Source organism: Amblyomma americanum, chromosome 10 (genome assembly GCF_052857255.1).
Source record: "Amblyomma americanum isolate KBUSLIRL-KWMA chromosome 10, ASM5285725v1, whole genome shotgun sequence".
NCBI lineage: Eukaryota > Metazoa > Arthropoda > Arachnida > Ixodida > Ixodidae > Amblyomma > Amblyomma americanum.
In genome coordinates this window covers 51,937,743-51,963,467 of record NC_135506.1, presented here as the reverse complement: position 1 = coordinate 51,963,467, position 25,725 = coordinate 51,937,743, and the positions used below count along the sequence as shown (strand labels likewise).

Here is a 25,725-nt window from a genome sequence, read left to right as displayed (position 1 = left end):
GTTGCTGTTTGCACAGTGTCCTGTACATGACCTGGTGCTCAAGTGGCGCACATGAGTGATATCATTGTCATATATTGCGTGGTGGAGATTCGGAATATTTTCCAGATGTGCAGCCAGCGCACTGATGGCGACGTTAAATAGAAACGGTGATAAAACTGATCATTGTGGAGTGCCGCGGTTGGGTAGATGTACACGGAACACGAAGGCAGCAATTTAACTCTACGACCATCACTTGGTACACCCCCAAATATTGATGCCACAAGGCATGATATCACAATAAAAAATCAATGCCTCTACGAGAATTACGTTGCGCTAAACTGCTGACAGCGAGTACACTAGCGCCAAACCAAAGTAAGTGACAGAGACGAGTGCTTAATTCATTGCCGGAAATATCGGGCATGAAGACAGGGTTTGTTAAACCTGGCTAATCATGAAGTGTGGCTATTTCATGAAGGCCATATCCATGAGCATTAAGAGCGCCACCTCACGAATCGACCGCGTCGGGGCACTGAGCTCTCCCTTCCGCATAGACCGATTGAGGTAGCGTGGTACACGCCTACGTGCGTGCCTCCAGCTATGATGACTAGATCGCCGGAAGCTTCTATGAAGACATGGAATCGCCAGTAAGCAAAAAAATAGCACACTGCACTGATGGCCTGCTTCAAAGCCAAGGTGAGCAGGAAGTAGGCTGGAGACCAGGCAGTGGGTGACTATGGCATAGGCTCTAGAAAAAGCTGGGGGGGTGGGGGGGATTTAGTAGAGATAATTTACTGATCATGAATACCTTCTTCGGCAAACGAGAAAGCAGTAATTGAATGTGGAAAGGCCCCAAAGGAGAGACTAAACATGAAATAACTTCATACCCCAGTGACAACAATGACGTCCAAGAGGACATCCCTGTGATATCTTGACAGGATATGCAGATATCCCTGGCAGATCCAGAAATCTGGGCACATCCCTTACACATCACTTATGAAAGGGTTTATGTATTCCACGGCAGTCTGTGGTATGTTTTTCGGGATCGACAAGGGACATGTGGCAGCGCAAAAATGGACAACATTCTTATGAAACCAAAACTTCATTGGACAGCTCTCAAAATCACATATGCTGGGAGCCCTCAACAATAAACCAGTGTTTAAAAATGTAAATGCCGAAAAAATTTGGCACACATCTGGAAATTTTGAATACGCAACATTTTCTAACATCACGTTGGTTACAGCACAAACAATGAAGACTACAAAGAAAACAAATGACAGCGTGCGTCCTGTGCTTTCTTGGCAGTCTTCGTTGCTTGTGCTAGAATGTACTGCGTCACTGACTGGGGGCAAACACTGTCCATGCGCTGATGATCACCATTGTACAAGCACGAGTTGAGCCTACGATACATATGGGGTACATGCACCATGAAAATGTGCACTAAAGGTGGCGAAATGTCCAAAATATTATGATGAAGCTCCAGCACATCATCTGGAGAGTCCACATCAGTCTCTGGTCCAAGATGCATGAGAGCTCGCGGTACTACGGCTGCGAGGCGATTCCGAAATGACCACCCACAGAGCCAAGACTGATGAACCCCATTGCTGCGTATAACAGTCGTGACTACACTTTTTAACTAAAGAACGCTACTCTTCTTAACTAACTAAAATCAGGTCTAAATCAGGTTCTAGGTTTATTTTCAACCACTGGCAAGCATCAACAACATGCCGCAGGAGTGTTGCAACCGTGGAGTGTCTCCCAGGGTCAGAGCTTGGGAATGGTAGTGAACGTAGTGGCGCATCCTGGGAACACGTTTGTGTAAATTGACTGAAGTTTGTGTGATCAGGTCCAAAAGCGCGTCCTAAGACCACTCTTTTTTTTTTTTGCTCATGAAATTGTGAGCATCGTTTTATATCTTTTTGAGAAGCGTATGTTATTGTAATGGGTAACTTGATATTTTAAATTTTTATCTACAGAAAGTACTTAGAAGCAGATATGCCTATATATGTGCTGAGCTACAAGAAAAGTATATGATGTATAAGGGCCCATAATAAGAGCGAACGAGATATCGCCGGATAACCTATCAGGACGCCAACATCATCAGCATAACCTCCACGGGCACTTTGACTGGGAGCTGGTACGACGCCAACGACGCCAGCCTGAGCACTTCGAGCGCCACCTCGACGCTGGCTACTGGACCCATGCAACACTTTAGCACTGAACCATGAGCACGAACACCAAACGGTAGTAGTAGACGCTAGTAGTAGTGTTTCTGGGTCGTGTATATTGGTAGTCTGGGGTTTGTGCGCTAGTGTTTATGTCACGTAGGATGCATTAAATATGCGTTTGTGTGAGTACACCTGTTGCCTAGTCCATTCTTTCAGTCAGAGTGTGCTTTGGGGATCCGTGACAGCGGCCCTCTCGGAGTTGTTCCGTGGTTGCCTGCAGCCATCCACTCGGTGTAGCACCACCAAAATTCCGTGTTAAATGGCCGGTTAACGCAAACATCGAGTGGCTGCGGCACTAGGCCAGCAGGAATTAGCCAAGAACGTTCGGCAGTCTGCCAGCAGAGTCTTCACAAGAAGGCTTTGTGGCGTAGTAGGCCTCCTGGTCGGTTCTGCCACACTGTTTTCAGTCAGACTATGACCAATTCGTCAGATATCCAACTTTTTTTTAGCAACCGGACTACGATACCTTGGGGGAACTTCTCTCTTGGCGGAGTCTTTCTCTTAAAGACAACGCAGAGTGGAAGCTTCCTTCCATCAGCGGTGATGCAAAACATCACTGTGAACCTCTGCCGTTGTTGCCAGCAGTGCGCAGGGAGACACTTTTTGCCCCTTTGGCTCCCACCGTGCAATTGTCAAGGGGCATCGAACCAGACAGGGGTCTGATCAGCACTGCCTATCTGCAAAAGGTCGTGCTCATGCTCCCTCCCAAGTGCGTTGAAAAGATGGAACTTCATTATTTGGTCCTCAGCTGACAGCTTCTGGCGCAACGTCGTTCGACTGCAGATGGAAAGTTGGTGCCGTTTCATAAAACGAAGCCACCTACGACTGGCTTAGATGTCTGCAGGTTGAATGTCCATGTGCTGAGCGATGCGATTGCTTTCATGCAGATCATTTCCGCAGACACCGCGAAGGCGTTGTCCCTAGTAGTGCGAAACATACTCGAAAAGCTCCTCTTCAAGTTTTGGAAACTCGCTCTTTCCCACTGAAATCCTTCCAGGTTCGGGTAGTCTCGGCGAGGTCTTGCGTTTGCATACACCAGTATTTAACGCAATTTTGATCGATGTCAAACTTGCGCCCGACCTCCTGTTTACCATGTTCCTCAGCGTATTTTTTCACTTTAAGTTTGAAGCCTGCAGTGTAGGGGCGTCTGCGCTTGCCTTTTTGTTCGCATTCAAAAGCACACAGCCTGCCATACGACGGCGTAAGCAACACAAAAGTTTCCGCAAGAAGTCCACAGACTTCCACACGCAGCACCAGATAACAAAAACAAAACTACAGTGTACTATAGTAGAATACAAGTAAAAAAAACAGCAGTTAACACTGGGAAACGATCCATGGTGTACTGTATTACCCCGAAAGCCAGTCACAAAAGTAAGCAAAATCAGCCTTTGAATGTTTGACTTTATTAAACAAGCCAGGTATCAAAATTCTAAAGCTTATAAATTTCTTCTCGTAATTATCTTCTTGGATAGGTGACAAGTTTTAACAATGGACTACGTTTTTGTCGTGGAGGAATTCTGTACGCCGGTCCTAAATGTGGGAGGACCCTAACAGCAGACGAGTTTTATCCGACTATAGAATATTATAGTTCACTATAACCAAATGGCACTGGGCAAGACATTGTGAAAAACTGGAAACAAAGCCGCAGAAACGTGTTGCAAAATGATGATTATAATAGATGCGGTGCAGGAAGTACTAACGGGCGCCATCTTGTAGCACTTGGTGGGACTGCGCGTTTTAGTTTTATTTTAGAAATTTTCGTGGCTGAAATTGGAGAGTGGAGGCTATACAGGAGAGCAGCTTATACACGAGTACATATGGTGTAAACAGAACCAACCATGCAGTGCAGAAGGAAGGTAGCCTAAAAGCCGTAAAGAAGATAAACAAGCCATAGGCAAAAATCAGATGTACGCGGTAAGAGATTTACAGAGAGGGTAGTGTTAGCAATACGGTTAAGATAGTTAAAGTAGGCAAAGTTCTACAAATTTATACAGCAGCCAAAGTAATCGGGGCGTTAATGAGAGAGGCTGTAGCGCACATCAACGGGGCTTCCCGCCAGTAAAGAAAGCCTTAGGAGCAATGAAAGGGGCAGCCAGCTGGTGAGGATCAGGAAACGGCAGATCTGTTGAAGATTTGTGCTAGAAAGAGTAGCCACACTGTATACGCAATGTGTCACGGTAGAGTGTCTACCGGAAGCTTGGAAAAATGCTGTCATCTTCCTAATCCACTAGAAACAAGACGTCAAGGACTTGATAATTATAGAATGATCAGCTTACTGTCCATTGCCTACAAAGCACTAAGGTAATCGCAAATACAGCCAGGACAACCTTAGACTTTAATCAACCAAATAATCAGGCAGGCTTTCCTTATAGCCACTCGACCATATTCACTCTATCGATCAGGTGATAGAGAAATCCACAGAATATAACCAACACCTATATATAGCAGTCACAGATTAAGGGAAAGCATATGACTCAGTCGAAACCATTAGCACCGCGAGGTTACACATACTGCTCACCTCATTATTTCGGTTCTTATGCCATGCTTGCAATTGAGTTTTGCAAGAATTTCAGCTTTAGATGGAAACCTTGCTATGGGAATACTAAGGTCAGTGTGAGTGGTGCCGAACCACAGGCGCGTGCTGTGGCATCGTGCGCATGACGCACACATGCGCGTGAACACACATTCGAAACTTTCCACCATTTGTTTTATATTAGGAAACTTTTAAGCAAATTCTTTAGTTGTAATTTTGGCTTCGTATGCACTCTCGGAATATTGCGGCAGAGGTGCAAAATTTAATTTGCTGTAGAAACATATACCGTGTCATGAGACATGTTGCCCAATACTTAGAGGCAAGTCTTTGGGTTCGATCCCGGCCGTGATGGCAGAGTTTTCGATGTAGGCGAAACGCAAAGGCGCAAAGTTTGGAAACCCAGTTGCCCTTCAGAAACGGTCGCAAATGTCTACGATGTCTGTCTCATTCCTCTCTCACAGCTGGCATAGTCATGCCAGCAAGCGTGGCCAGCTTTCGTTCGATAAGGAAGATGCATCTGCAAAGCAGATATTGAAGCTCAGTGCAATCATGCAGCTGCGGCGCCCTTTCATGTAAATGATCACGAAGAAAAATCATGCACCAGCCAGCCTCTGAAATAGGGCAAGCCGAGCGGGAAGAGAAGAGGCATCTGTGACAGGACGTTTTCACATGCTGGCACAGTTTAAGAAGTATATCGAGTCACTTGGTGTCATTCGCACTCTTCTAGCAGCCCGCATCTGTCATCGCGAAAATTTTTCGCTCCACACGCTTGAATGGGCGCACCAAACTAGCAGAGCGGAGTCCTCTCCTCTGCTCTGTGTCGTACTGCAGAGTGCGTGCACACACTATTCAAAGCATCGGAGAGACGTTTGTTATATATGTAGTAATTGCTTTCGTAGCAATTGTTTGTATATATACAGTGAAAGCTCGTTAATTCACAACTCGTTAATTCAAAATTTTGGATAATTCAAAATAGTCATCGTGGTCCAGTCCGCAGTGCATAGAACTCTATGCACGTAACAGCTCGTTAATTCACTCAAAAATTGGCGCCGCCACCCATATTTCGAACTGCGCGCCGCCAAGCGCCGCTGTTGAAAACCATCGTTGGAAGCTTTCACGGCAGAGCGATAGATGGCACAAACATCGGTGCGCCGCTAGGGTGCTGGAACAAGTACTAACCAGTCTTACCTGCCGCAACTGCTTTGAGGAACAACGTTTTAGTGTTTTAGCCCTCGTTTTGCACGCCGCTTGCTGTGAGCTTGTGTCCGCGAGATGTGTTCGCTTGGGAAATACTGCGCCAAGACGGTGAAGGAGAAAGTGACGATTTTACGCGAGGTGGGCAAACGGAAGGCCAGCAAAGTGGAAATCGCGAAAAAGCACGGGATTCCACCAAGCACGTTGTCGACCTACGTCCGAAATAGGAAGTCCATCGAGGATGCCTACGAAGCCGAAGATTTCGCCAGCAACAGAAAAAGGCTTTGATTAGCCAAGTATCCGGAAATTGAGACCGCTGTGATCACGTGGGTGACGGAAATGAGAAGCGCAGACATTCCACTGAGCGGCCCAATTATCATTGCGAAGGCGGCCAATTTCGCCCTGCGCATGAATGTGGATGATTTTGTTGTCTCCGAAGGATGGTTTCACCGCTTTCGAGACAGACATAATCTTGTCTTTCAGGTGTTGTCCGGAGAAGCCAAAGAAGTGGACGCAGAAACTTGTGCCACGTGGCAAAGCGGTGCTCTGCAGCAGTACTTAGAAAGCTACTCGGTACAAGATATATTCAATGCTGATGAGACGGCTTTGTTTTATAAGCTCCAGCTTTGTAGAGGGGGAAGAAGACTCCCTGCGTCGCATTCGCGCACTAGAAGACCGAGTGACTACGGTAGCCCTCAGAGAGAAGCAGAAGATGATAAGATTGTTTTGCTAAATAAATGTTTTTCGTGCCCTCCGGGCATCAAACGCGTCCATTCTTGCACACTTTCATTAGTTCGAATTTTGGTTAATTCGAACTGGCCTGGCGACCCCATAGAATTTGAATTAACGAGCTTTTACTGTACCATATAGTAATCGTTTGTAGCAGCCATGTACCGGCTCTTGTGCATGGAACGACCACCTCAACCATGACAATCATAAAAGAAAGTTACATGCTACTGCACACTCTCCTTGCTAGCCCAGTGTTCTCAGTGTTGTCCACATCACAAAATCAACACAATGAGAAGAAGCCAGTTGGCTAATTAAAAGCTTTATTATGTAACATCAAGACAGAACCAGGAGTTTGGGGCCTGTACACTAATAAATGAACTCGTCATTGGTAACTGCGTCATAAAGCCTGCCTGCAGTCCACAGATACGTCAAACAATAAATTACAATGCCGTGATTAGATTTTCGGAATGCGGTATGAAAATGCACAATAAAAGTATGCCCCCAATTCACAGTCATTAAAAGTGAACACATCATCGTCAGTTGTAGTCTAGAACACTTTTAACTGCTCCAGATAACATGAGCGCTTGCTCATGAACAAATGCAGTGCTACAACCAAAGTATGTTTTAGGGCAATGGCAATTTGTCTCCGACGCAACAAACAAGTGTAGCCGCACACCATTCCGTTACAACTAAGGTGCTGTAAACTTGCCCTTGAAGTTGAAAAACTCGCACTTCCAGCTTAACACTAACAGCAGGGCAACTCTCAGCTCCAACGAAACTGCTCCTAAACAACATGTCCACCCAAAGAAGCAATAAAGAAGGCAGCATTGAAACTGCAGGTAAATGCTGGCCAAGTGCACGCCAATGGCCTACAAGGGCAATCACTGATTACGTGTGCTCCTGCTTGCTGAAGCATCCCAACCAGAAGCATAAGAGAGGTATGCCAGAAACAGTGGCAGTGTCAAAAGCAAAGTTAGTACGTATGGTGGTGGGTAAACTAACGACAACGATTTGAGAAGTTCGAATGCTTTGCTGACCACGCTGGTTACATGGTACGCGTGACCTGCCTAGTATGCTCCACCTTTTGTGCTGCCAAAACCATGTGCAGGCAGCCCCAGTTAGCAGTGCAGCTCATACATTCAGTGTGCATGTCATTGGTACAAAGTTGGCCGGATCTTGGCTCTGATGAGAACATTTGTGCGGACAACAGTGCACAGCAGCGCTCTGACGAAGCCTTTGTATGCGAAGTATGAGCAGCCCCCTACCGCTATGAATCAGATTACTGTGGCCAATTTGCCACCAGCTGCCGTGGATGGTTCAACTGAGATTAGTTTTATTCCGTCCCTAAAGCAGATCGTCCTGAAGAGTCTAGAAAGAGACACTGCAAGGCCTGCTTTGAAGAAATATATTTGCGTGATGCAGTTGTTAAGGGATGAATGTCACTTTCGGCAGATTCAGTATTTTGGGCCACAATACGGGCAATCCGCTTAATATGAATATTAGACAATGAATGCAATACTACGCATAACTGTCAGGTGTTCATTAAAAGTGGGCTCGACTGTAAGTCTTAAAAAATCTGCCTGCAGCCCAAAAGGCTTCAAAAAGAAATTTACAATGCCATCATTAGCCTTTGGCCATGCAGGATAAAAATACGTAATCAAAATATGCCCCCAATTGACCATGTCATATTAAATCAACACATCATGTGTAATTAAGTCTTAAAATCTGCTTGCAGACCACAAAAACTTCCACAATGATGTTTTTATAGTTAATCTTTGGGCACAATGCAGGATAAAACTACAAATTATAAACGTGCCCCTCTTTTCCCACCACATTAAACTGCGTTAAAATACTTCATAAAAATTTCCATTCTACACGTCAAAAAGATTAATACATGCACCAAGGAAGCGTAGCAAGGTCATCGCTTCCTGATGGGCGTCAGGTCAGGGCCACCACATAAGGGAGCATCGGACCTGCACACAACAAAGCGAAAAGAAAAAATTGAAGCCAATGAAATGTTGCAGAAACTGTGGAAAAATTTCACACAAGACAACAAGAACCCAGCACAATGAAATAACACCCCAACCAAGCATATAAATTTCGGTGGTCCTTTATTGGCGAAAAAAGCCCAATGAAAATGGTATGGAAAAACAAGCACGCACTTTAAGTGGTGTTCACACACAGGACACATACCTCTCCATGTGGTGGCAAGTGTGCATCATATGATGAAAACATCACACGTCTCCTTGATGTGCAACTTGTAGACACGTGCATGCTGCTCCTTACAGACATTAGGTGCTAGCATTGTTACCTATCCCATGCCCAGTACTGCAAGTGCGAATGGCCCAAAAAGTCTATGCCTTTTGGGAAGAGGAACTTCTTACTGGAACTGGCCATGGTGTGTGGTGTGGGCTCCCCGTTTTCATTCCCATTATGTAGTGCTGCCGCTTCGTATTTCTCTCTGTCTCGGGTTTCATAGAAAATGTAATGATTCTTGCTAAAAATCGCAGCGAAATTTTCTAAACGATAAAAAAAATGTTTAAACCGCCACTGAAAATGGTTGCTTCCTCCGGATTCATGCATTCTGCAATCTAGCACAAGTGGTCTCAGATCCCTTTTTGTATAATGGTAGGGGGCCTAAGCACCCTCCTAGACCTCCCGGACATTATTCACTGGTCGCAGCGCACTGTGCTTGTTGGCAGCGGCTCAGCTTAGTGGCCGTTTTTTGAGACCATCTGCGGGTCTTCATTGCTCGGTCGGCCGCACTTCTTTGGAGGTGCTTCTACATCGGCTATTTTCATGAAAAACGCTTCAGTGCTAGAGTCGCCCAATGTTCTCATTGTACAAGAATAGTTTTCCAACGTCCGTAAGCAATAACCCCATTTCCTACCGTACGAGCATAAAAAAACAGGGCGTTGTGGCGAGGAAACGCCACTGATATTTTCGGCATTAAGGCGCCGTGTACACGTACATGCCACTCTGAACGTCCACCGCAGCACTTTTGCTTCGTCTGTGAGGAAAATTGGTGTGCCGTTTCTACATTATCTTATCGACATATTCCGAGCCCTAAATTGCATCATTCACGATCATTTGTAAAGACAGAATGCAAAAAAGAAACATATTTACTCGTTCTGCCAAAGAACGACATGATGCACATACTTTATTTTTATATAAACCAGTTTCACTGTAGCTGCAAGAGATGGCGACACAAACATGACAGGGAGGGTCAAAATGGTAAGAGCGCGGTATTCAAAGGTGGAAATTCGCTTTGTGTACGAAAATATGAGGAGGCTTAAGTCGCGTCTACATATGTGGACCCAGCGTCTAAGGGGACATATTTAGAGGTAAAACCACCTATTTCTTGCCATGCTACTGCTCATTTCCTTTTCCTTGGCAGCTCCGTGTCACCGAGGCAGGGAACCAACAAGCTAGACTTTCTCTGTTGCGCCTCTGTAACTGGAATGGCATACAGACATGCAACAAGTGCTCAACATGGTCGCATGTACACGCATTACCTGAACCCACAAAAGCACAGCAAACATCGAATTTCACCATGAAGCTGGTGAATTAAGGTGTATCAAATATGGTTAGGAAATCTCCCCGAAGCCTGTAAACACACGCTACAAGCAGACAGCAACGGGGACTTCAGTGGCAGACCAGCTAGCAAAATAAAATCTGTCCTGGAACATATGAATCACGAACTAGTTATAGTAAAAACAACTAGGAAGGAAAGACTATCACACATTCATTGTCCGAGCCAGAGTTACCACGACGAAAAGCAGAAAGGTACGCACCGCACTGGAGTTGAAGACAGGCGGGTTGGCACTGGGGACTCCACAATCGGCAGCAGCAGACGAGGTGGTGGTTGGCTTGAAGATACCCCACTGGATGGGGCCGGCCGAGGCATGCCACCAATCCCTGCTGGACAAACAAGAGCAGGCAAGGAAAACGTGCAAGAGTAAATACAAACAGGAGTCAGAGAAGACAAAGGCCTGAATGTGTACGGCCAGCGTCAAATAAAACAGAAAAAGAATAGCAGAGGTGCATATTCGCCAAAATAGCACGCAGCTCTGCAGGATGGCCTGTGTGCAACTAATAGCAACTGTAATTGCGCTGTGGTGCTAAAAAGTTAATAAAAACTGTACGGCCAGTCTAGTTTCTGGTGGCAACCTTGTTAGCAGCATGGCATCACATCTGCGGCTGCGCGACATCAGAAGTGCATGGCCAACTATGGCATCATGCAATTGTGGCTTGAGGAGGGATATTCAGACAATTGCTTGTCGTGTAACAACACGTGGACACTGCCTCCAATCAGGAGTACATCAAAATTAACAGGTGCCCAATTCGGTAGACATGCATGGGTATTTGACTGAAACCTACCAACAGCTTGATCATTCGAATTTTTCTGAGTTAACTGGGCCGAATTTCCACTGTGTTCAAAAACAAGGGATGCCACTAGCGTCATACTGTCCCATATTTTTCACCAGTCTCTCTCATGAGGTGTCATACCACATGACTGCAAAGAGGGCAGAGTTATCCCAGTTCTAAAAAAGGGTCCATCATCTCGTCATAATTACAGACAAATATCCATCACTAGCATTCCTTCAAAGTTAATGGAGCATGTAATCTACTCGCATATTATGAAATACCTAGTTTCAGTAAAATTTTTCAGCCTGCTCAACATTACAGTTTTTTAAATGTTTACTGTGCGGCACTCAATTAGCATTGTTCGTTAAAGACTCAAGATCCAGCCTCGACCTCAACATCCCAGTCAACGCCCTGTTCCTAGATTTTGAAGAGGCCTTCAACAAATTTCCTAATATGCAGCTTTTTCTAAAAACTTTCATGCCTAAATCCTAATTTTTTCCTTTTGGAATAGATTTGGAACCTTTTACTAACCAACAGCAGTTTGTTTTGGCTAATAAGCATGGATCTTATGCCTCTGCTTTAACTGTGGTGTTCCAAGGCACTGTCCTGGGACCCCTTCTCTTCCTTATTTATATAGATTACTTGTTTGCAGACGACTGTTGCTTACCACCGAATAACCAACAGTAGTGACCTTCAACTCCTACAATCTTACAACGAATACGCAGGAACCTGGTGTAACAAATGGCTAATGTATTCAAACGTGAAGAAAACATATCTCTACTATCCTTTCATCACCGTCACTCTCAACCTACTTCAAACTACTTTATATCCAACTTCGAAATGACTGCCGTGACAGAATATAAATTCTTGGGTCTTCATTGAACCCGCGATCTTAATTGGTCACATCACATAATGCAGATTACTAACAATGCTAATCATGTTCTGTTAATTTCGGCGAACCCTTCGTCTAGCACCCTCAGCAGTGAAGCTATTAGCTTATTTAACATTACCGTCTTTACATGATAGTAAGTCGACCTATTATTCAAAATTTGAGAACCCAAAGTGCGGGTCGACTTACAATCGAAACCGAAGCATGGCACCACAAATAAAGGCGGGATAAACGATATATCAAGCATGCTACAGCGTGGTTGCATTTTTGCTGGTTGCTTCGTGCTGGCTTTGGGCAGCTGCTACGCAAACGCGCAGAACCGGCATCCCCACCCCGCACGCGGCCGGTGGCCGATAGCAGCTGTTGATAAGCAGCAAACCGGGAACACCAGTGCAACTGTGTCATCCCTTGAGAGCAGCTTCAAAAGAAAGAAAAAATCCATGACCAAAGCACCTCACAGACTCACTTGGTTACGAAAAAAAAATAGAGCGAAGTAAAACAACAATGTCGAAGTAGGAAAATTGAGGAAAGGGGACACCCTGTGGTGAAAGCCAGAAACAGAGGCCAAACAAGAAAACTGCATACTCCCACTTATCTCAGCACAGTGCTCGCGCAATGACATAGTGCAAAAACGCAATGCCGGCTCTCACCAAGGCAAGCAGCTGTATGGCAGTGCTAGGGCTTTTTACACGCAAACTCCATGCCAATATACTGTATATGCACGCTTAATGAACCCCTCACCACACTTTTGTCGGCCAGAATTTACTTTTCTTCAACCTTTATAGCTTTGTGTAGCTGGTTGCTCAGTTTTCGCGCCCTCGGCAGCGCAGACCTTGGCAGCGCGCCAAGGTGCTGCCCGCCTTCACTAACACCACCACTAGTTTATCTTTTGAGGAGAACTCCTGCCAGAGGGGTGGGGGGAAGGAGGGGAGCGTGGCACACTCATCGAACTTGGCAGAGCGCCAAACCATGTGATGTAAGCTAAGGCATAGTCATTCGCATCACGCACTCGTCGCCAGCCTGTGTGTTTTTTTAACCTCGCATAAAAAAAAAGAGCGCCTGACTATCAGGGCCGGTGTTTAGGATGTTTGCATTATCGGGATGCGATTCGTCCATGCCGCCAGCTGCCGCAAAATTGCCATCGACCACGTATGCGTTTGTTAATGAGGGAAGGACGGATGGAGGTATGATATGAAACATCGACCCTTCCAAAAAAATCTGTTGGAACATTTTTTCCCACGTAATGAACCCTCCCACCAAACTGATGTCAACTGTTCTGGAAAAAAAGTGGGTTTATTACATGAGTACATACGGTAGCTCACCAGTGCTGCTTTGAATTTCTTTGTGGTGCATGCTAGTTGGTGCAGTAAAAGATTATATTGTCACAGTGCCAACAGAACTCGCGAATGTGAGAGAAAGCATAGTGCGGGAGCATCATTGTAGCATCTTTACGGGTGAAGTTTTCTGCTGTGCAGTTGCAATGTGTGTATGCTTTGCTGCCAAGCAACCATAAAACTAAGCCTTGTTTACACTAATGGCAAACCACGCTATTATTGCTGGGATGTCAGCGACTGCTGTGCAAATGAAGTAGAGCCTCCTAACTAGAAGGCATGGCGCAGAAAAGAAAAATTCCAAATGATGCTACTTATCGGTGCCATCCGAGATTGCTTTCACATTCGCTTTTGGTGATCACTCTCAGTGGCTTGTACACAGATGAGGAAGGTTCTTCTGGTATGCTCAAAATTGTAAAAAATAAAAATGATAGTTCCACTGTATATCCTCCAGCTAGTACATTCCCGGGAAACGTGATTCCCTGGTAAAGTGCATTTATATTTTTATACAGTCGAACCCCGCTACAGTGAACGCTGCTTCAACGAAATATTTCAGATTCACCGTCATCTAGCCATAGAAAACAATGCGTGCTAGTTCTTGCCACAACGAATTTTCTTATCAGGTGAGTTTGCGCTTCAACGAAATTTTTGTTCAGTGGAGATGGGCTTAACATTTATTTTACGACAAAACAAGCATAGCGTTACCCGTCCGTATGTTCATGGCGTTTAGTTTCACCGAAAACGCTTGCTGGAATCGATGTGTGCCCTACAGTGCGTCGAGTGCGAATGTGTGGCGCAATTAGATATCGTCTGTCATATTGTGCGATATCGTCCATCATATCGACAGAGAAGCGCAGAGGAGCCAGCCCGACGCTGTGCGATTGCCCGGTGTTTCATTGGTGCTAGACTCGACGCCAGCATGGCTACGCAGTGCGGAAAGCGCAAGTTCCTTCCTTTGGAGGATAAAGCACGCATAATCCGAGAGGCCTCAAGCGAGAGGAAGAAAGGTGACATCGCTGCGGATTTCGGCATCTCCAAGATGAGAGCGACATGCAAGATGCACCAGCCTTGCCATCTGCATTGCACGTGATGGACGCATTTGACACCATTCATGCTTTCATTGGTGCGCATAACAACGACATCGCGATGCAGTTGTCGGCCGATTGTGAGACTCGCACCACAACGCTCATGTCCACTAAAAGGACGCATGCCAAGGTGTCCGAATTTTTGGGAAATAAATGATATTTTTGAACAGTGCAGTCAGATATTAGTGTTTTTGGGCTGATTTCGCCACAACAAAATTTCCGCTTCAACGAAATTTTTCGCACACCCCGTGAATTTTGTTGTAGCGGGGTTCGACTGAATTCATACCAACTTTCATACCTTACATAAGTTTAGCAACAGGAAGCTGTCAACGTACGAGCGGGTTGAGTGTGTATGCATGCGACATGAACAGCGTAGCCATAGAAGCAGCTTAGAAGCGGATGCATGGGGGCGAAGCGTCTAAAACTGATCTAAATCCGAAAATCCAAGGTGCTCCATTCTGGTCATCCTGGGCAATAAAAATGCAGACACAAGTCTGCAAGCACTACAGATTGTCAGCTCTTCAGCCGACAAATGTCAAAATGTCAACATTTGAAGGAAGTGAAGAAGTAATGGGGTAAAATGTTTAGCAGTTAAGCAGTTCTGGATCACGTTTTCTTTAAATTCATTTCTTTTAAAACACATAGTAGAGGCCCTACTATGTCCAGCTTGCCTGTGTCTCCTCTGCTCTCACATAGATTCTGCGCTGGATCTGCCTGCTCCAAGTGAGCAAATCTAAACAAATGCTTGAAATGAAACTAACTGCAGACCAATGCTTGAAATGCATTCAACAGGCACTCAGCACGAACACAATAAAACGACAAGCACTGATCACCGCTGCACTACATGCGCTTTCTTAAACTGCTTACCCTGCTTGTCTTGCGATGTAATACCTACAAACTAGATCGTTTATGTTTACAGGAAGTGTTTAGCAACATTTTTGCCAATTTACTTAGCTATCCTTCTTATCTGCCAATATATCAAAAGGCTCAAGCACAGAGAGGAGAAAAAGATTTTCCTCAAATGAGTATACATCCAGGGGTATGTACAAAGAGTTGAATCTGCATGTAACGAACCTCCATTTAGCAACTTCATCGATGTAGCAGTTTTTTTAATTCCCAACGCAGCGTCCATTGAAGCGCGTGTATTTGAGACCTCCATTTAACGAATGCGCACCGGTGGTTGACCTTGATATAATGAACTCGCTAAGTCGCCCACCTGTTATCTTGTGCTGAGTTATGAATGTTGGGAGAAAAGCTTCATGACGATTGGCATGACAGGAACGCCAATGACCACAACGATCGAGCGACTGCAGTTTGATCAACAAGTCGTGCTCCAGGGCTGCCGGCTCTCCGTTGCTTTCGCTTTTGGAATGTCACACCATGTGGCACTACCACAGTTCATGCTCAAAAGCAGCGAAAAATGACACGGCATAGCAAAAACTAAACAGCACGAGCAGTGCGCACCCATCGCCACCGCGCAGTACGTTGCTTGCGTGATTTCGACGCCTATCGCTCTCGCGTGTCGGTACTCCAGGGCGGGGACGGCAGAGCGTGCCAGCGACACAAGGCGAAGAGTACAATTCCTGGGGCGGCAGTGCCAGGCAGACCAAGAGAGGTAACATGCGGGAAGAAGCATGTGCCTCTGCGGCTGGTCTACAGTGGTGGCGCGACTGCGCCCTCTCTCCTCTAGTTTAACCGATGCCCCTGCCTCTCCCACCGCACTCGTAGCGGCGTTGCACACGCCGCAACGGAGGTGACTGCTGCTGCTGTGGCAGTCGCGCTAATAGCACAATCGTGGAACGTTTCTACATGTTTATGACTTCGAGTAATGGGGGTTTTCTGTAAACCTTTTCAACGCGATTTCACCTACTACCCAGAGAGCCAACTATGTCCGACGGACGTCCGATTAAGGCCTGTACGTCTGAAGCCGAATCTGGACATCCGAAGCAAGAGCGAAGCAGATTCGGAAGTGGACATCCGAATCCGGATGTCCAGTGGGCATTCGAAAATCCGGATATCTGAATCCAGATGTCCGGTGGGCTTACGAGGGGCATCCAACTTAGGACCGATTTTGAAAACGGGCAGAACGGAAAAATCACTTTTCCATTCGGCAGTAAACCGGTATATTTCGTGTCTGGTTGCTTGGCGGGGAGAGCTACAGAGCTGCCCACTGAGGACTTTTATTAGGAGCTCGAACTAGCTCGGCGACCTGTAGTCTTATTTCTTGTGTTTTACAACACTGTTGGCGCTGAAAAACTTATCCATATTGCAGGCTGTAAGAGCAGCACATGTTATTGCGTCTGCAATCTTTAGCACAGCTGCTTGAACAGACGCCGCGCTAACTTCGTATTCGGCACACGGTGTCCCGTACACTTATGTGAGCAACCTGTCATCGGGAGTCCTAAAAAAAAAAATCTCTGCGGCGCTCCGCTTGTGCATTGAATCCAACGCGTGGACGTAACCTTCACGGTGGTCTACCTCTCTGTGAGGACGTTGCACTGAGAATACGAGTGGGTGCAGTGCTGCATACTGGACATCACAGACCCTTCCACTGACATGTCCTGCCTACCCTACTTCAACCAAGGAGGCATTTTTTGACAGCTTGATCCAGTCTTAGTGCAAAGCACGCAACTTACTACGCAGACACAGCTCCACCCAAACCGCCAGCCAGATGCACACATGTTGACACATGCGCCTCACATCGAGCCTTAATTCGTGCCGAAAGGTTAATTTGTGCAATGAACAAAAAAGCAAGCCTCGAAAAACGCTAACAATTGATTTTGTTATAGTGCCCCAGTATTCTAGAACACAATAGTTTTGGTCCACCATGTTTGTTTATATTTACCGGATTCTTGCTAGGCTAGAATTGACTTGAATCTTGATTTCAGTATTGCTTTTAACCAAAAAAAAATGCCTTCTAATGATTCCGAACGTTAAACTACAATTTTAAACACTTTAGAAGCTACTTATACACCTTATTCTTATTTTTATTCCCGATTGCAAAATAAACGGCCGGCTTAAAAGCCAAAACTCTCAAAAGCCGATCGCGATCCGCGCTGAAGTAAACAAATATGGCCGGCGTTCTTTGTGACTGTGTGCTTACGAGCTCGATTTGCCGATTTTTTTTCGTCATCAAGCGCTGTTTACAGACGTGTATTCTTGAGATCGATGAATAAGTATCTCGTGCATCTGTAGGTGACATCTGTTTTCGGCGAAGAACATTCGACAGGAAGAGAAAGGAGCAATTTGCCATTAAGCGTTGTTTTACTCTGATGTTGGGCAGTGGAATATTTCTTGTGACAGTGGTTACTGAAGGGAAGCAAATGTGTTAAAATGCACCCTGGGGTGGTCAAGTAATACCGGTGATTGAAAAAAAAGCTTGGAAGTTAAAAGAAGTTCCCCTCGGTCGCAACGTCGTCTTACGCCTGTACACCTAGCCTGTACTGCCAAACTCGACTGGAATGCGCGAAACGCAGCGAAAGGTGAGCCCATTTGTCTGAAGCGCTCGAGCGGTGCTCTACGAAGAAAAGAAAGCAAATTTTTTAAACAGGTACTGAATTTCAGAAAAAACCACGCTCAAGTACAGCCTGATAGGAATGCAACCCCGTGCAGGAACAAGCACTTCATCATTATCCTGCGTAAAATTTTTCTTCATTCGCTCTGTATGCCACCGCTCCAGAATTGCAGACAAACGTGCCCACCTCTGTATACGTGAACAAATCACCGTGACTGTGCTGCGATTTTGTAATTGGCCGTATAAGTATATTGTGTGTCATGTTTGTCGCTTCGGAAGCAGCCCTTTCGTGAAATAAATGATTTTTCGTTGGACATATTGCTGGTAGTTTTGTTCTTAACAGTGGCCTAATGAGGTCCTGCAGCAAAAAGCATGCAGGAACCGCTTGAATAACCTGAATATGCACGGTCCCCTGTGATGGTCCGAGAAATGCCCGTACGTCCGCGTTCGGACGTCCATTGGATAAACTACACATGGTCCGCGGTCTTGCATCGGATGGTCCGACGGACGTCCGGTGGCTGACTTTGGGTAAAGAATGGGTGTTCCGACGGACATCCAAAAGTCCGAAGCGGGATAACCGTCGGACGTCAACGGCCGTGTGGGCATATTTATACGATTGTAAGTCGACCTAGTTTTCAAAATTTGATAATCCGAATTGGGGGTCGACTTACTATCAGAACGAAAACATGGCCCTATAAGTAAAGGCAAGAAAAACGAGATACCAGGCATGCTACAGCGTGGTTGCATTTTTGCTACGCAGCTCCATCGGATCGCCCCTGGTGCTGGCATTGAGCAGCTGCTATGCCAGCGTGCAGAACTTGCACCCCCACCCCGTGCGGGCGGCGGCCGATGGCGACTATCGATAAACAGCAAACTGGCACCCCACTCGTGGCTGCAGACTGCGGTTGCTGATAAGCGCCGGCAGCCGATAACGCAATCGCATTCTATAGGAAGCTCAAGCGTACAAGTTTTCGTTTTACTTTCATATGCGTGCTCGGCTCTCAAGGAAGCGTTGACGGTTGATGAAAGGGCCGCTGCAGCCGCAGTTCCAATTGAGGCGGCACCTCCACTCGGAGCGGCAGTGGTGCCGGGGAGTGTCGGCAGCCGACAGAAGAGCAGACGCCATTCACGCGTAGCTTCTCCTTGGCTCCGAGGCATTTGTCTACTGCCAGCCGCGTTTCACATGTTTTTAATGTGGTACTTCGTCATCATTTGTGCTCCGGGTCCGGTAAGCGACCGGCACTTGTTCACGGCTACATTCATGATGCATGTCATTCTTTATGCCGCAGAAACGAACAACTCCGCGCCGGGCCATAAGTTCGACGTTCACATCGGTGATACGGGTCTGGCAGCTGCAGCGAGGAAAATTTTCAGCTGTTCAATGTGATTTCGTGATGCGGCTCTTTAAGAAGTACGGGATTTCCCTGGACGACGACAATCGAATGACGTGCTGTGGGACAGCAGCAGCGATCACGACGGCAGCGCTAGTGAGGAAAATGGCGCAAGTGTGGACGAGTAGTCCAGAGACTAATACATTTCCGTTTTGGAATGTGCCCAGAGGTGTGCCCGCGCGCAGCAGCGGATAGCGGCTGGCGATAATGCTACTGGATTATGCTATTGGGTTCAGCTATTCAAGGCCAAGCTTAAACAACCGCGATGTTTTTTGGTTTTTTTCAGAAATGTGTTCTGAGGGGGCGGGGTAGACTTGTCTACATTCGGGTAGACTTACAATCGTGTAAATGCGGTACAATTATTGCTTATTTTGATTTCCGTTCTGCATTGTCCTTTTGGGTCTTCTTGCAAAAACTGCATGTACCGAAAACCTGGATGTAACGAAAAATCCCGGACTTTTTTCAACTTTGTTATATCCAGCTAAATTGAAAGGGGTTGAGACACCAAATTTTGAGGCTACAATAATCTTGTTATGTGCTTCCTCTGTATGTAATGTCACCCACAGTGAAGTATTGGATGCAATAAACGCTTAAAATACTGTATATTTTAATTCAGCTCCAAAAAGTCCTAAATGCTCTTTCGCATTGTATAGACCCGCTACCATTAATATTTGGTGACGTAGAACTGTGGAACCATATCAGTGAATAGTCGTGACATCACAGCACAGTAATGTGACGTACTATGAACAGCGACGAGCGACATCGGCCAGGCACTGCATCGCACGACGCACCAGCCGTCGTGGGCGCATTCTTCGGGAAGTTACGTACCGGTGCGGTAAATGCTGAGCCCTGTACAATTGTCTAGAAGCATTAATGTAGCGAATACATGGACTTTTTACTAAACTAGCAGCAGATATCGTAATCAGCAGCCACTGGACCCTGCAGCCTCGCGCAGCTGCTCGGGCAGAGCGAAGTGAACAAAGAGAGGGGTACTCGTCGGTAGGAAAAGTGAGGCATCGTGTCGCTGTAATGTGACCAGGGTCAGTTTTGGGCAACGGAGACACACATCCGCCAGCGAAATATGACGCAGAAACCACGCATGCATTTGCGGTATACCGACTGAGATCAGCCGAAGCGAGCTGCTTGGTTTCAGGACTCTGTGTCGTCCCTCGATCGCTTGGCTTTTCTCAGCATATCACAGTACCGGCCAAGTTTGCCGGCACGACTTCGAAAGGCGCTGCTATGCACAGCACGTGTACGAGAGCAGAGGACGCAGCAATACGTGCGTCACAATTTTTGGGCACCATGTGACAAGGGTTGCTGCTCTTCCGTGATAGTGATGTCAAAACACACCCCGGCGGCCAGAAACCGAAATCGCTCAGTATAAAGAATGCAATAATAAATTATTTATCGCACATAATATATGAATTGTGCAGCGTGCATCACGCGTCCTGGGGCAATACGCAACGTTTGCAACAGAGAAAATGCCAACCAAAAATTTGTTGTCTCCACCCGTTGAACATGCACACATCAGTGGTAAATGCAGAGGAAAAAGCACCCAACTGCTGGCAAATGCCATGTGGTGCTGCTCAGCGACATTGTTTGCACAACGGGACAGATACGCCATCGCCACATATACTCAACACTACTGTTGTTGACAGGGCTCGCTGTGCCGTTTTGATTTATTCTATGCACAAAGCAAGACCAAAAAATTTCAGGACAAAAAATAAAAAGGAAACAAGCACCTCTGCTCTTGGGAGGAGGAAGGCGGGAGCGTGGCAGTTGAGGCGCCAAGGCTGCCTTTGGCTTCGGTTGCGGTGCTGGCTGTGTACTAGGCTTGGACGCCTGCTTTACCATCTGCGCCGTGGGTTGGCCAGCTGGAGTCTGCGTTTTCTGTGGTCCAGCCAGAGATTTCCTTAGACCTGTGTTAAAGAATAAAGTGAGAGTTAGGCCCCCCATGATTGATTCTCAAAACTACTGCTAAGCAGAAAGCCGAGGTCAGAAAAGGAATGAGCAAGAAAATTCGTAGCACAGACACTCCTTTAATTTTTAGCAAACTTGATGTTCACAATGGCCTTGTTCTTGAAATCACATGCGCACAGCATTATCTGGAATACAACATTACTCCCACCAATGCCTGCATTAGGACCTGTAGGCATATGTAAGAGTTGACAGATTTTACATGGCAACATGAAGCCATGGGCCATGAGAGAGAGAGAGAGAGAGAGGGTTTATTGATAGGAAAGGCAGAGAGGTTGGCCTGAAAAATAAATATCTGGCCTGCTACTCTGCTCCGGGGGATGGGAAGAGGAGATAAAAGAAGGTCACGATGGGGGACAATGATGATGGGAGGAGGCAGATGAAAAACTACTTTAACAATCTGGCCAAGCGCCGAGGATCAAATCCTCAGAGAGGAGCGATGTGTCCATGAGGCATGCTATAGCAGATGGCTATGAATTCATTACGACTACACCGTCCATGCACAGCTCGCCTGGCCTGATGATGCCTGGGCGATTTTGTTGGCGCGGATGATGGCGCCAACATTGCAAAGCTGCACACTGACGAAAATGCTAATACACGAAGTACGAGAACTCTCGCACTGCAGGAATCTGATGAGGATGATGACGAGGAGGCTGACATACCACCTGCTACCATGAATGCTTCCAACGTGATTAGTTATATCGAGTAGCCAGACCAGCCTGCTGGTAGCAAGGGTATCCACGAGGAGCCTCTAACGGCGCTGGAAAGCTTGAAAAGTGCCGCAACAGGGTCTAGCTTGAATAAGCAGATGCGCAAAATTACTTACGCTGCCCGACTTTGTATTCCTGGCTGAATTTCGGCTACCTGGGGATTTTTAATGTGCACTGAGAAGCACAAAAAAAAAAGCAAGGCTGTTATAAATGCAGAAAGAAGGAGACGTGGGTCGCTGAGAAAAGAAATGCAGCGAAGAGTAGGGAAGAGAAGAAAATGGCGAACATTGGCATTGGGAAGCGGCGGCAAAAAACAGAGGCATAGCAGCACTGTGTGAGCGGAACCGCTGCACCTCGACTGCGCCGCAAGCGGTTCTCAACTACTGCCGCAAACAACACCGAGGCTGTGAAAAATGACGCTGCATTCATGCAAAACATTGGTTTTCACATGAAGCCAAACTCTCATTATATTCGAAGTCACATTACATTTCTGCACTTTCGGTACTTCCACAACGCGTACAAAATCGTAAACGTGATAATATGAAATATGATAACTGAAAATAAATAACTATCACAATGCGATAAAAGAGCAGGATGAAAGGTACTATTTGCGAGAATTTCTTTTATAAACCAACACTGTTCAGTAAGCAGCTAATTAATTACCATAGGACATCCTGATATAGTAAAGACCCTGATATAGTAAAAATTTTTGCTGGTCCAAGTCACTTCATTACAGAGGAGTTTTACTGTATTCAGTTAATTCAGGCATTTTTCCCACTCCTGTGAAAACAGCATTAACGGGGTTTCCCTGTATGTACTTTTTTTTTCTTCAGAATCTAATGCGGACAGGGCAATGACAGTAATGGCTTGGAACAAGAAGAACTAGGTTAATACAGCGACTGGTGGTTGCACATGCACCTGAATAAGGAGACTATTTTCTTACAGCACAAGTTCCTGACCAATCATGGCCAGCCAAGTGGCACAGCTCACCAGTTGCAGCTGGCTTAGCTGGTGGCTTCAGCGATGTTCTTGAAGCAGCTGCTGTCGCCGGTATCACCGATAACCTGGATGCTGGGCCTCTCTTGGCAACACCACTCGCCAGTGCACCACTCGCTGGTGCTGCACAAACACAGCGGCAGCACGTTACTTAATAAGCCGTGCTCTGTACACTTAAATGCAGATCCCAGTGTAGACCAAGAACTAACACACATAGCACAACCACCATTCGCTTCAAAGTCGACCCCTTTCGTTGTCGAGAAAGGAGTCGCACACTGCCCTGCTTACTACTGCTATGCATGACCCCATGTGCTTTCTGCGTACAGCAACTAGCACCTCTTGCTGCCAACGTGCACCACTCCGGCTCTCACAATTCTTCCAACAAGTTTGTGCAAGGCAAGGAGCCAGTCCCTTTCCTAAGGAAACGGTGGGAAGGCAAACCGAAAGAGGAGCAGACAACAAGAAGCCGCACCGTCAATTTTTCCCCACTCCTCATACACCTCAGCAAAACTAAGGCGTTCTTTCCATTTAAGCCGTAGCCACATGAAATCCCCAGCTCCACTTCTTTAAACCAAAGGCATTTGGTGCCCGCTTAAGTATAGTGGCGTACTGTGAATACCTCGGTTAATGTGTACCAGTCATCGCGCACGAGGCTGAAGAGGTATCCTGTACAGCATCCAAGAACCACGCTACGCATCGCAGCTAAGCATCATCATCAGTGCTCCTAACGTGTAAATCCTGCGACAAGTCAATAGTGATATGGCGAAGCACAATGGTGAGTGCATTTTGCAGCTGCTGAGATGCCCGAAAAGAGCACCCTCTCCAGAAGACCCTTTCCCGTGGCCGGCAGCCAGGGGCGCCAGTGTACGCCACCTGCCCTGCCATCATTCCGCTCCCTTCACAGGTGCCAATGTCCAAGTGGTAACGGTCCGAGCCACGCGAATGTGCCCATCGCCACAGCCATTGCTTACTGTCGGGTGACTGAGCTTCTCCCACAGTTAAGGCTATCATAGCAAAGTTTTGTTTTCCCCATGACTCGTAGCTGCCATTGCCATGTTGCTGGCCGATCGGCGTCACCGCACCATGCAATTCGGCCCCATTTCACTGTGCTGTCACTGTATTGGTGTCATCATAGATCACGTGCTTCCCGCATGCAGTGCTTCCCAAGTGACATCACTTCCCAGCAGAAACGTCTGGCATCAGGGCAAACCTTGAAAGTGTTGATAGTCAAGCAGAGGCTCGACGTTAAATGAAACATAGCATGTGAAGTATAATATCTGTTGTAAGTGGAAGGGCCCTCCTACATGCCACCATGTACGGAGTGCAGAGCAAGCTCTCTTGCTCCACAGTTGATGCAGCCTTTTATTTGAAGCTGCACTTGTAGCTGGAAGACTGCCTTGGAGGCAGACAAAAATAACAGATTTCTGCAGTCCAAAGGGAATAAATGCATCTGCGTGAGCCTTCCTTTGTAAAATACGTCAGGTCTCAATCCTCTGTCTGGAAAGTAGAAATATGCAAGCCATTTTAAGCAAGGGCGTACTGCTGCTTTCAGCCTCGTTTTTCCGCAGGCCCGCGGGGTACTGTACACCTCTGAGGTTTTATTGCATAGACCATTACATTGTGCACACTGGAGTCTAAACACCTCTCTGGGCTTACAAAACCGGTTCAGAGAGCTCAAGCAACCACTTCCACCGTGCTAGCACCGGGAGTGCCCGGAAAATTCAGGGCGAGCAATAAGGAAACAACAGGGAGCTTTTATTGGAAAGTTCCACCGCTGGTAGCAGCATCGTTCGAGCCATGGCAGAGGTGGCGGTGACCAGAGCAGGCACTGTATTAGCAACACTGGTTTAGGCAGGGGGTTTCTTACTCTGCCATGCTTTTCTACAGGACTCCTCCTATTACACCTTTTAAGGACTGTGGGAAAGTGTGGTCCCACTTGCTTGAAGTGTGAGCAAACAGCCAATGGTGCATCTATGTACCGTATTTTTGTGTGCTCAATAGTGCCGCATTATTTAAAAAGACCATTTAGCGTATTTTCAGCTTTAGCTAACAGGCCTCCTTGGTGTTCCGTGTTCATACAAGCGCTGGTGTGTAGTTCGGCGCGGCCCAGTTTGGCACGAAATATAAATTTTCAAAATCTGCTGACCTTTTGAGCCTATTTCTTTCGTCAACTGCTTCATAATACTTAATGAGGCAGCTTTCAACAGTAACGCAAGTTCTCTTATGCTTCGACAGAGGGACGGATACATACAAAATTATAGCTCTTTTTAAGCAGTCATTGGTCAAATGTACCCATTTTTTGAAATACAAGCAGATGAAACCACTTCAAAGTGATGTCATTCAATTCCTAGAGTAGCTCTGAGTGCAATCATACCACATGTATGCATGCGAGATATGGATACAGCTCACGCCTTATAAAGTGGTAAGTGCATGGCTTCAGTATTGAAATTTGTAGTGTAAATCAGATGAAAACTCATTGCAGTAATGCACAATTGGTACACTGAAAGCTTTGGTACAGAGTTCAAGTTAACAAAAGTGTACTCTACACCCACAATCCAAAGTTCATGAAAGGTATTACCGAAAAAATTAAATTTCGAAAGAAGTTTTTCTTCCGTCCTTGAAGACACATATGCAGCCTTATTGGGACTGTGCGGATTAAATGGCACACGACTGAATGTCAGATAATGCACCTTTGTCGCAAAAAATTAATTTCTTTGCATCTCAGTTGCCTTCCTTAAACCTTTGACAGCGGGTGTACGTCTATGGAGTTTACACCACAAGGTACATGCCGCTGGTATTGC

At 46.3% G+C, this 25,725-nt stretch overlaps 1 protein-coding gene across 2 annotated transcripts in view; it reads right to left on the bottom strand.

Moving 5' to 3' along the window:
• Positions 1–6,949: 6,949 nt before the first annotated feature.
• Positions 6,950–25,725, bottom strand: part of LOC144106256 (uncharacterized) — a 56,913-nt gene continuing 38,137 nt past the window's right edge. The window contains exons 13-16 of one of the 2 annotated variants that reach the window (XM_077639015.1): positions 22,919–23,047; positions 20,984–21,160; positions 10,455–10,581; positions 6,950–8,633 (exon numbers count right to left, since the gene is read on the bottom strand). In XM_077639015.1, the coding sequence (XP_077495141.1) occupies positions 8,579–8,633; positions 10,455–10,581; positions 20,984–21,160; positions 22,919–23,047 (488 nt within the window). In that variant the 3' untranslated portion in view covers positions 6,950–8,578. The remainder of the gene's footprint in view (positions 8,634–10,454; positions 10,582–20,983; positions 21,161–22,918; positions 23,048–25,725) is intronic. The other variant, XM_077639016.1, reaches the window with a different exon arrangement.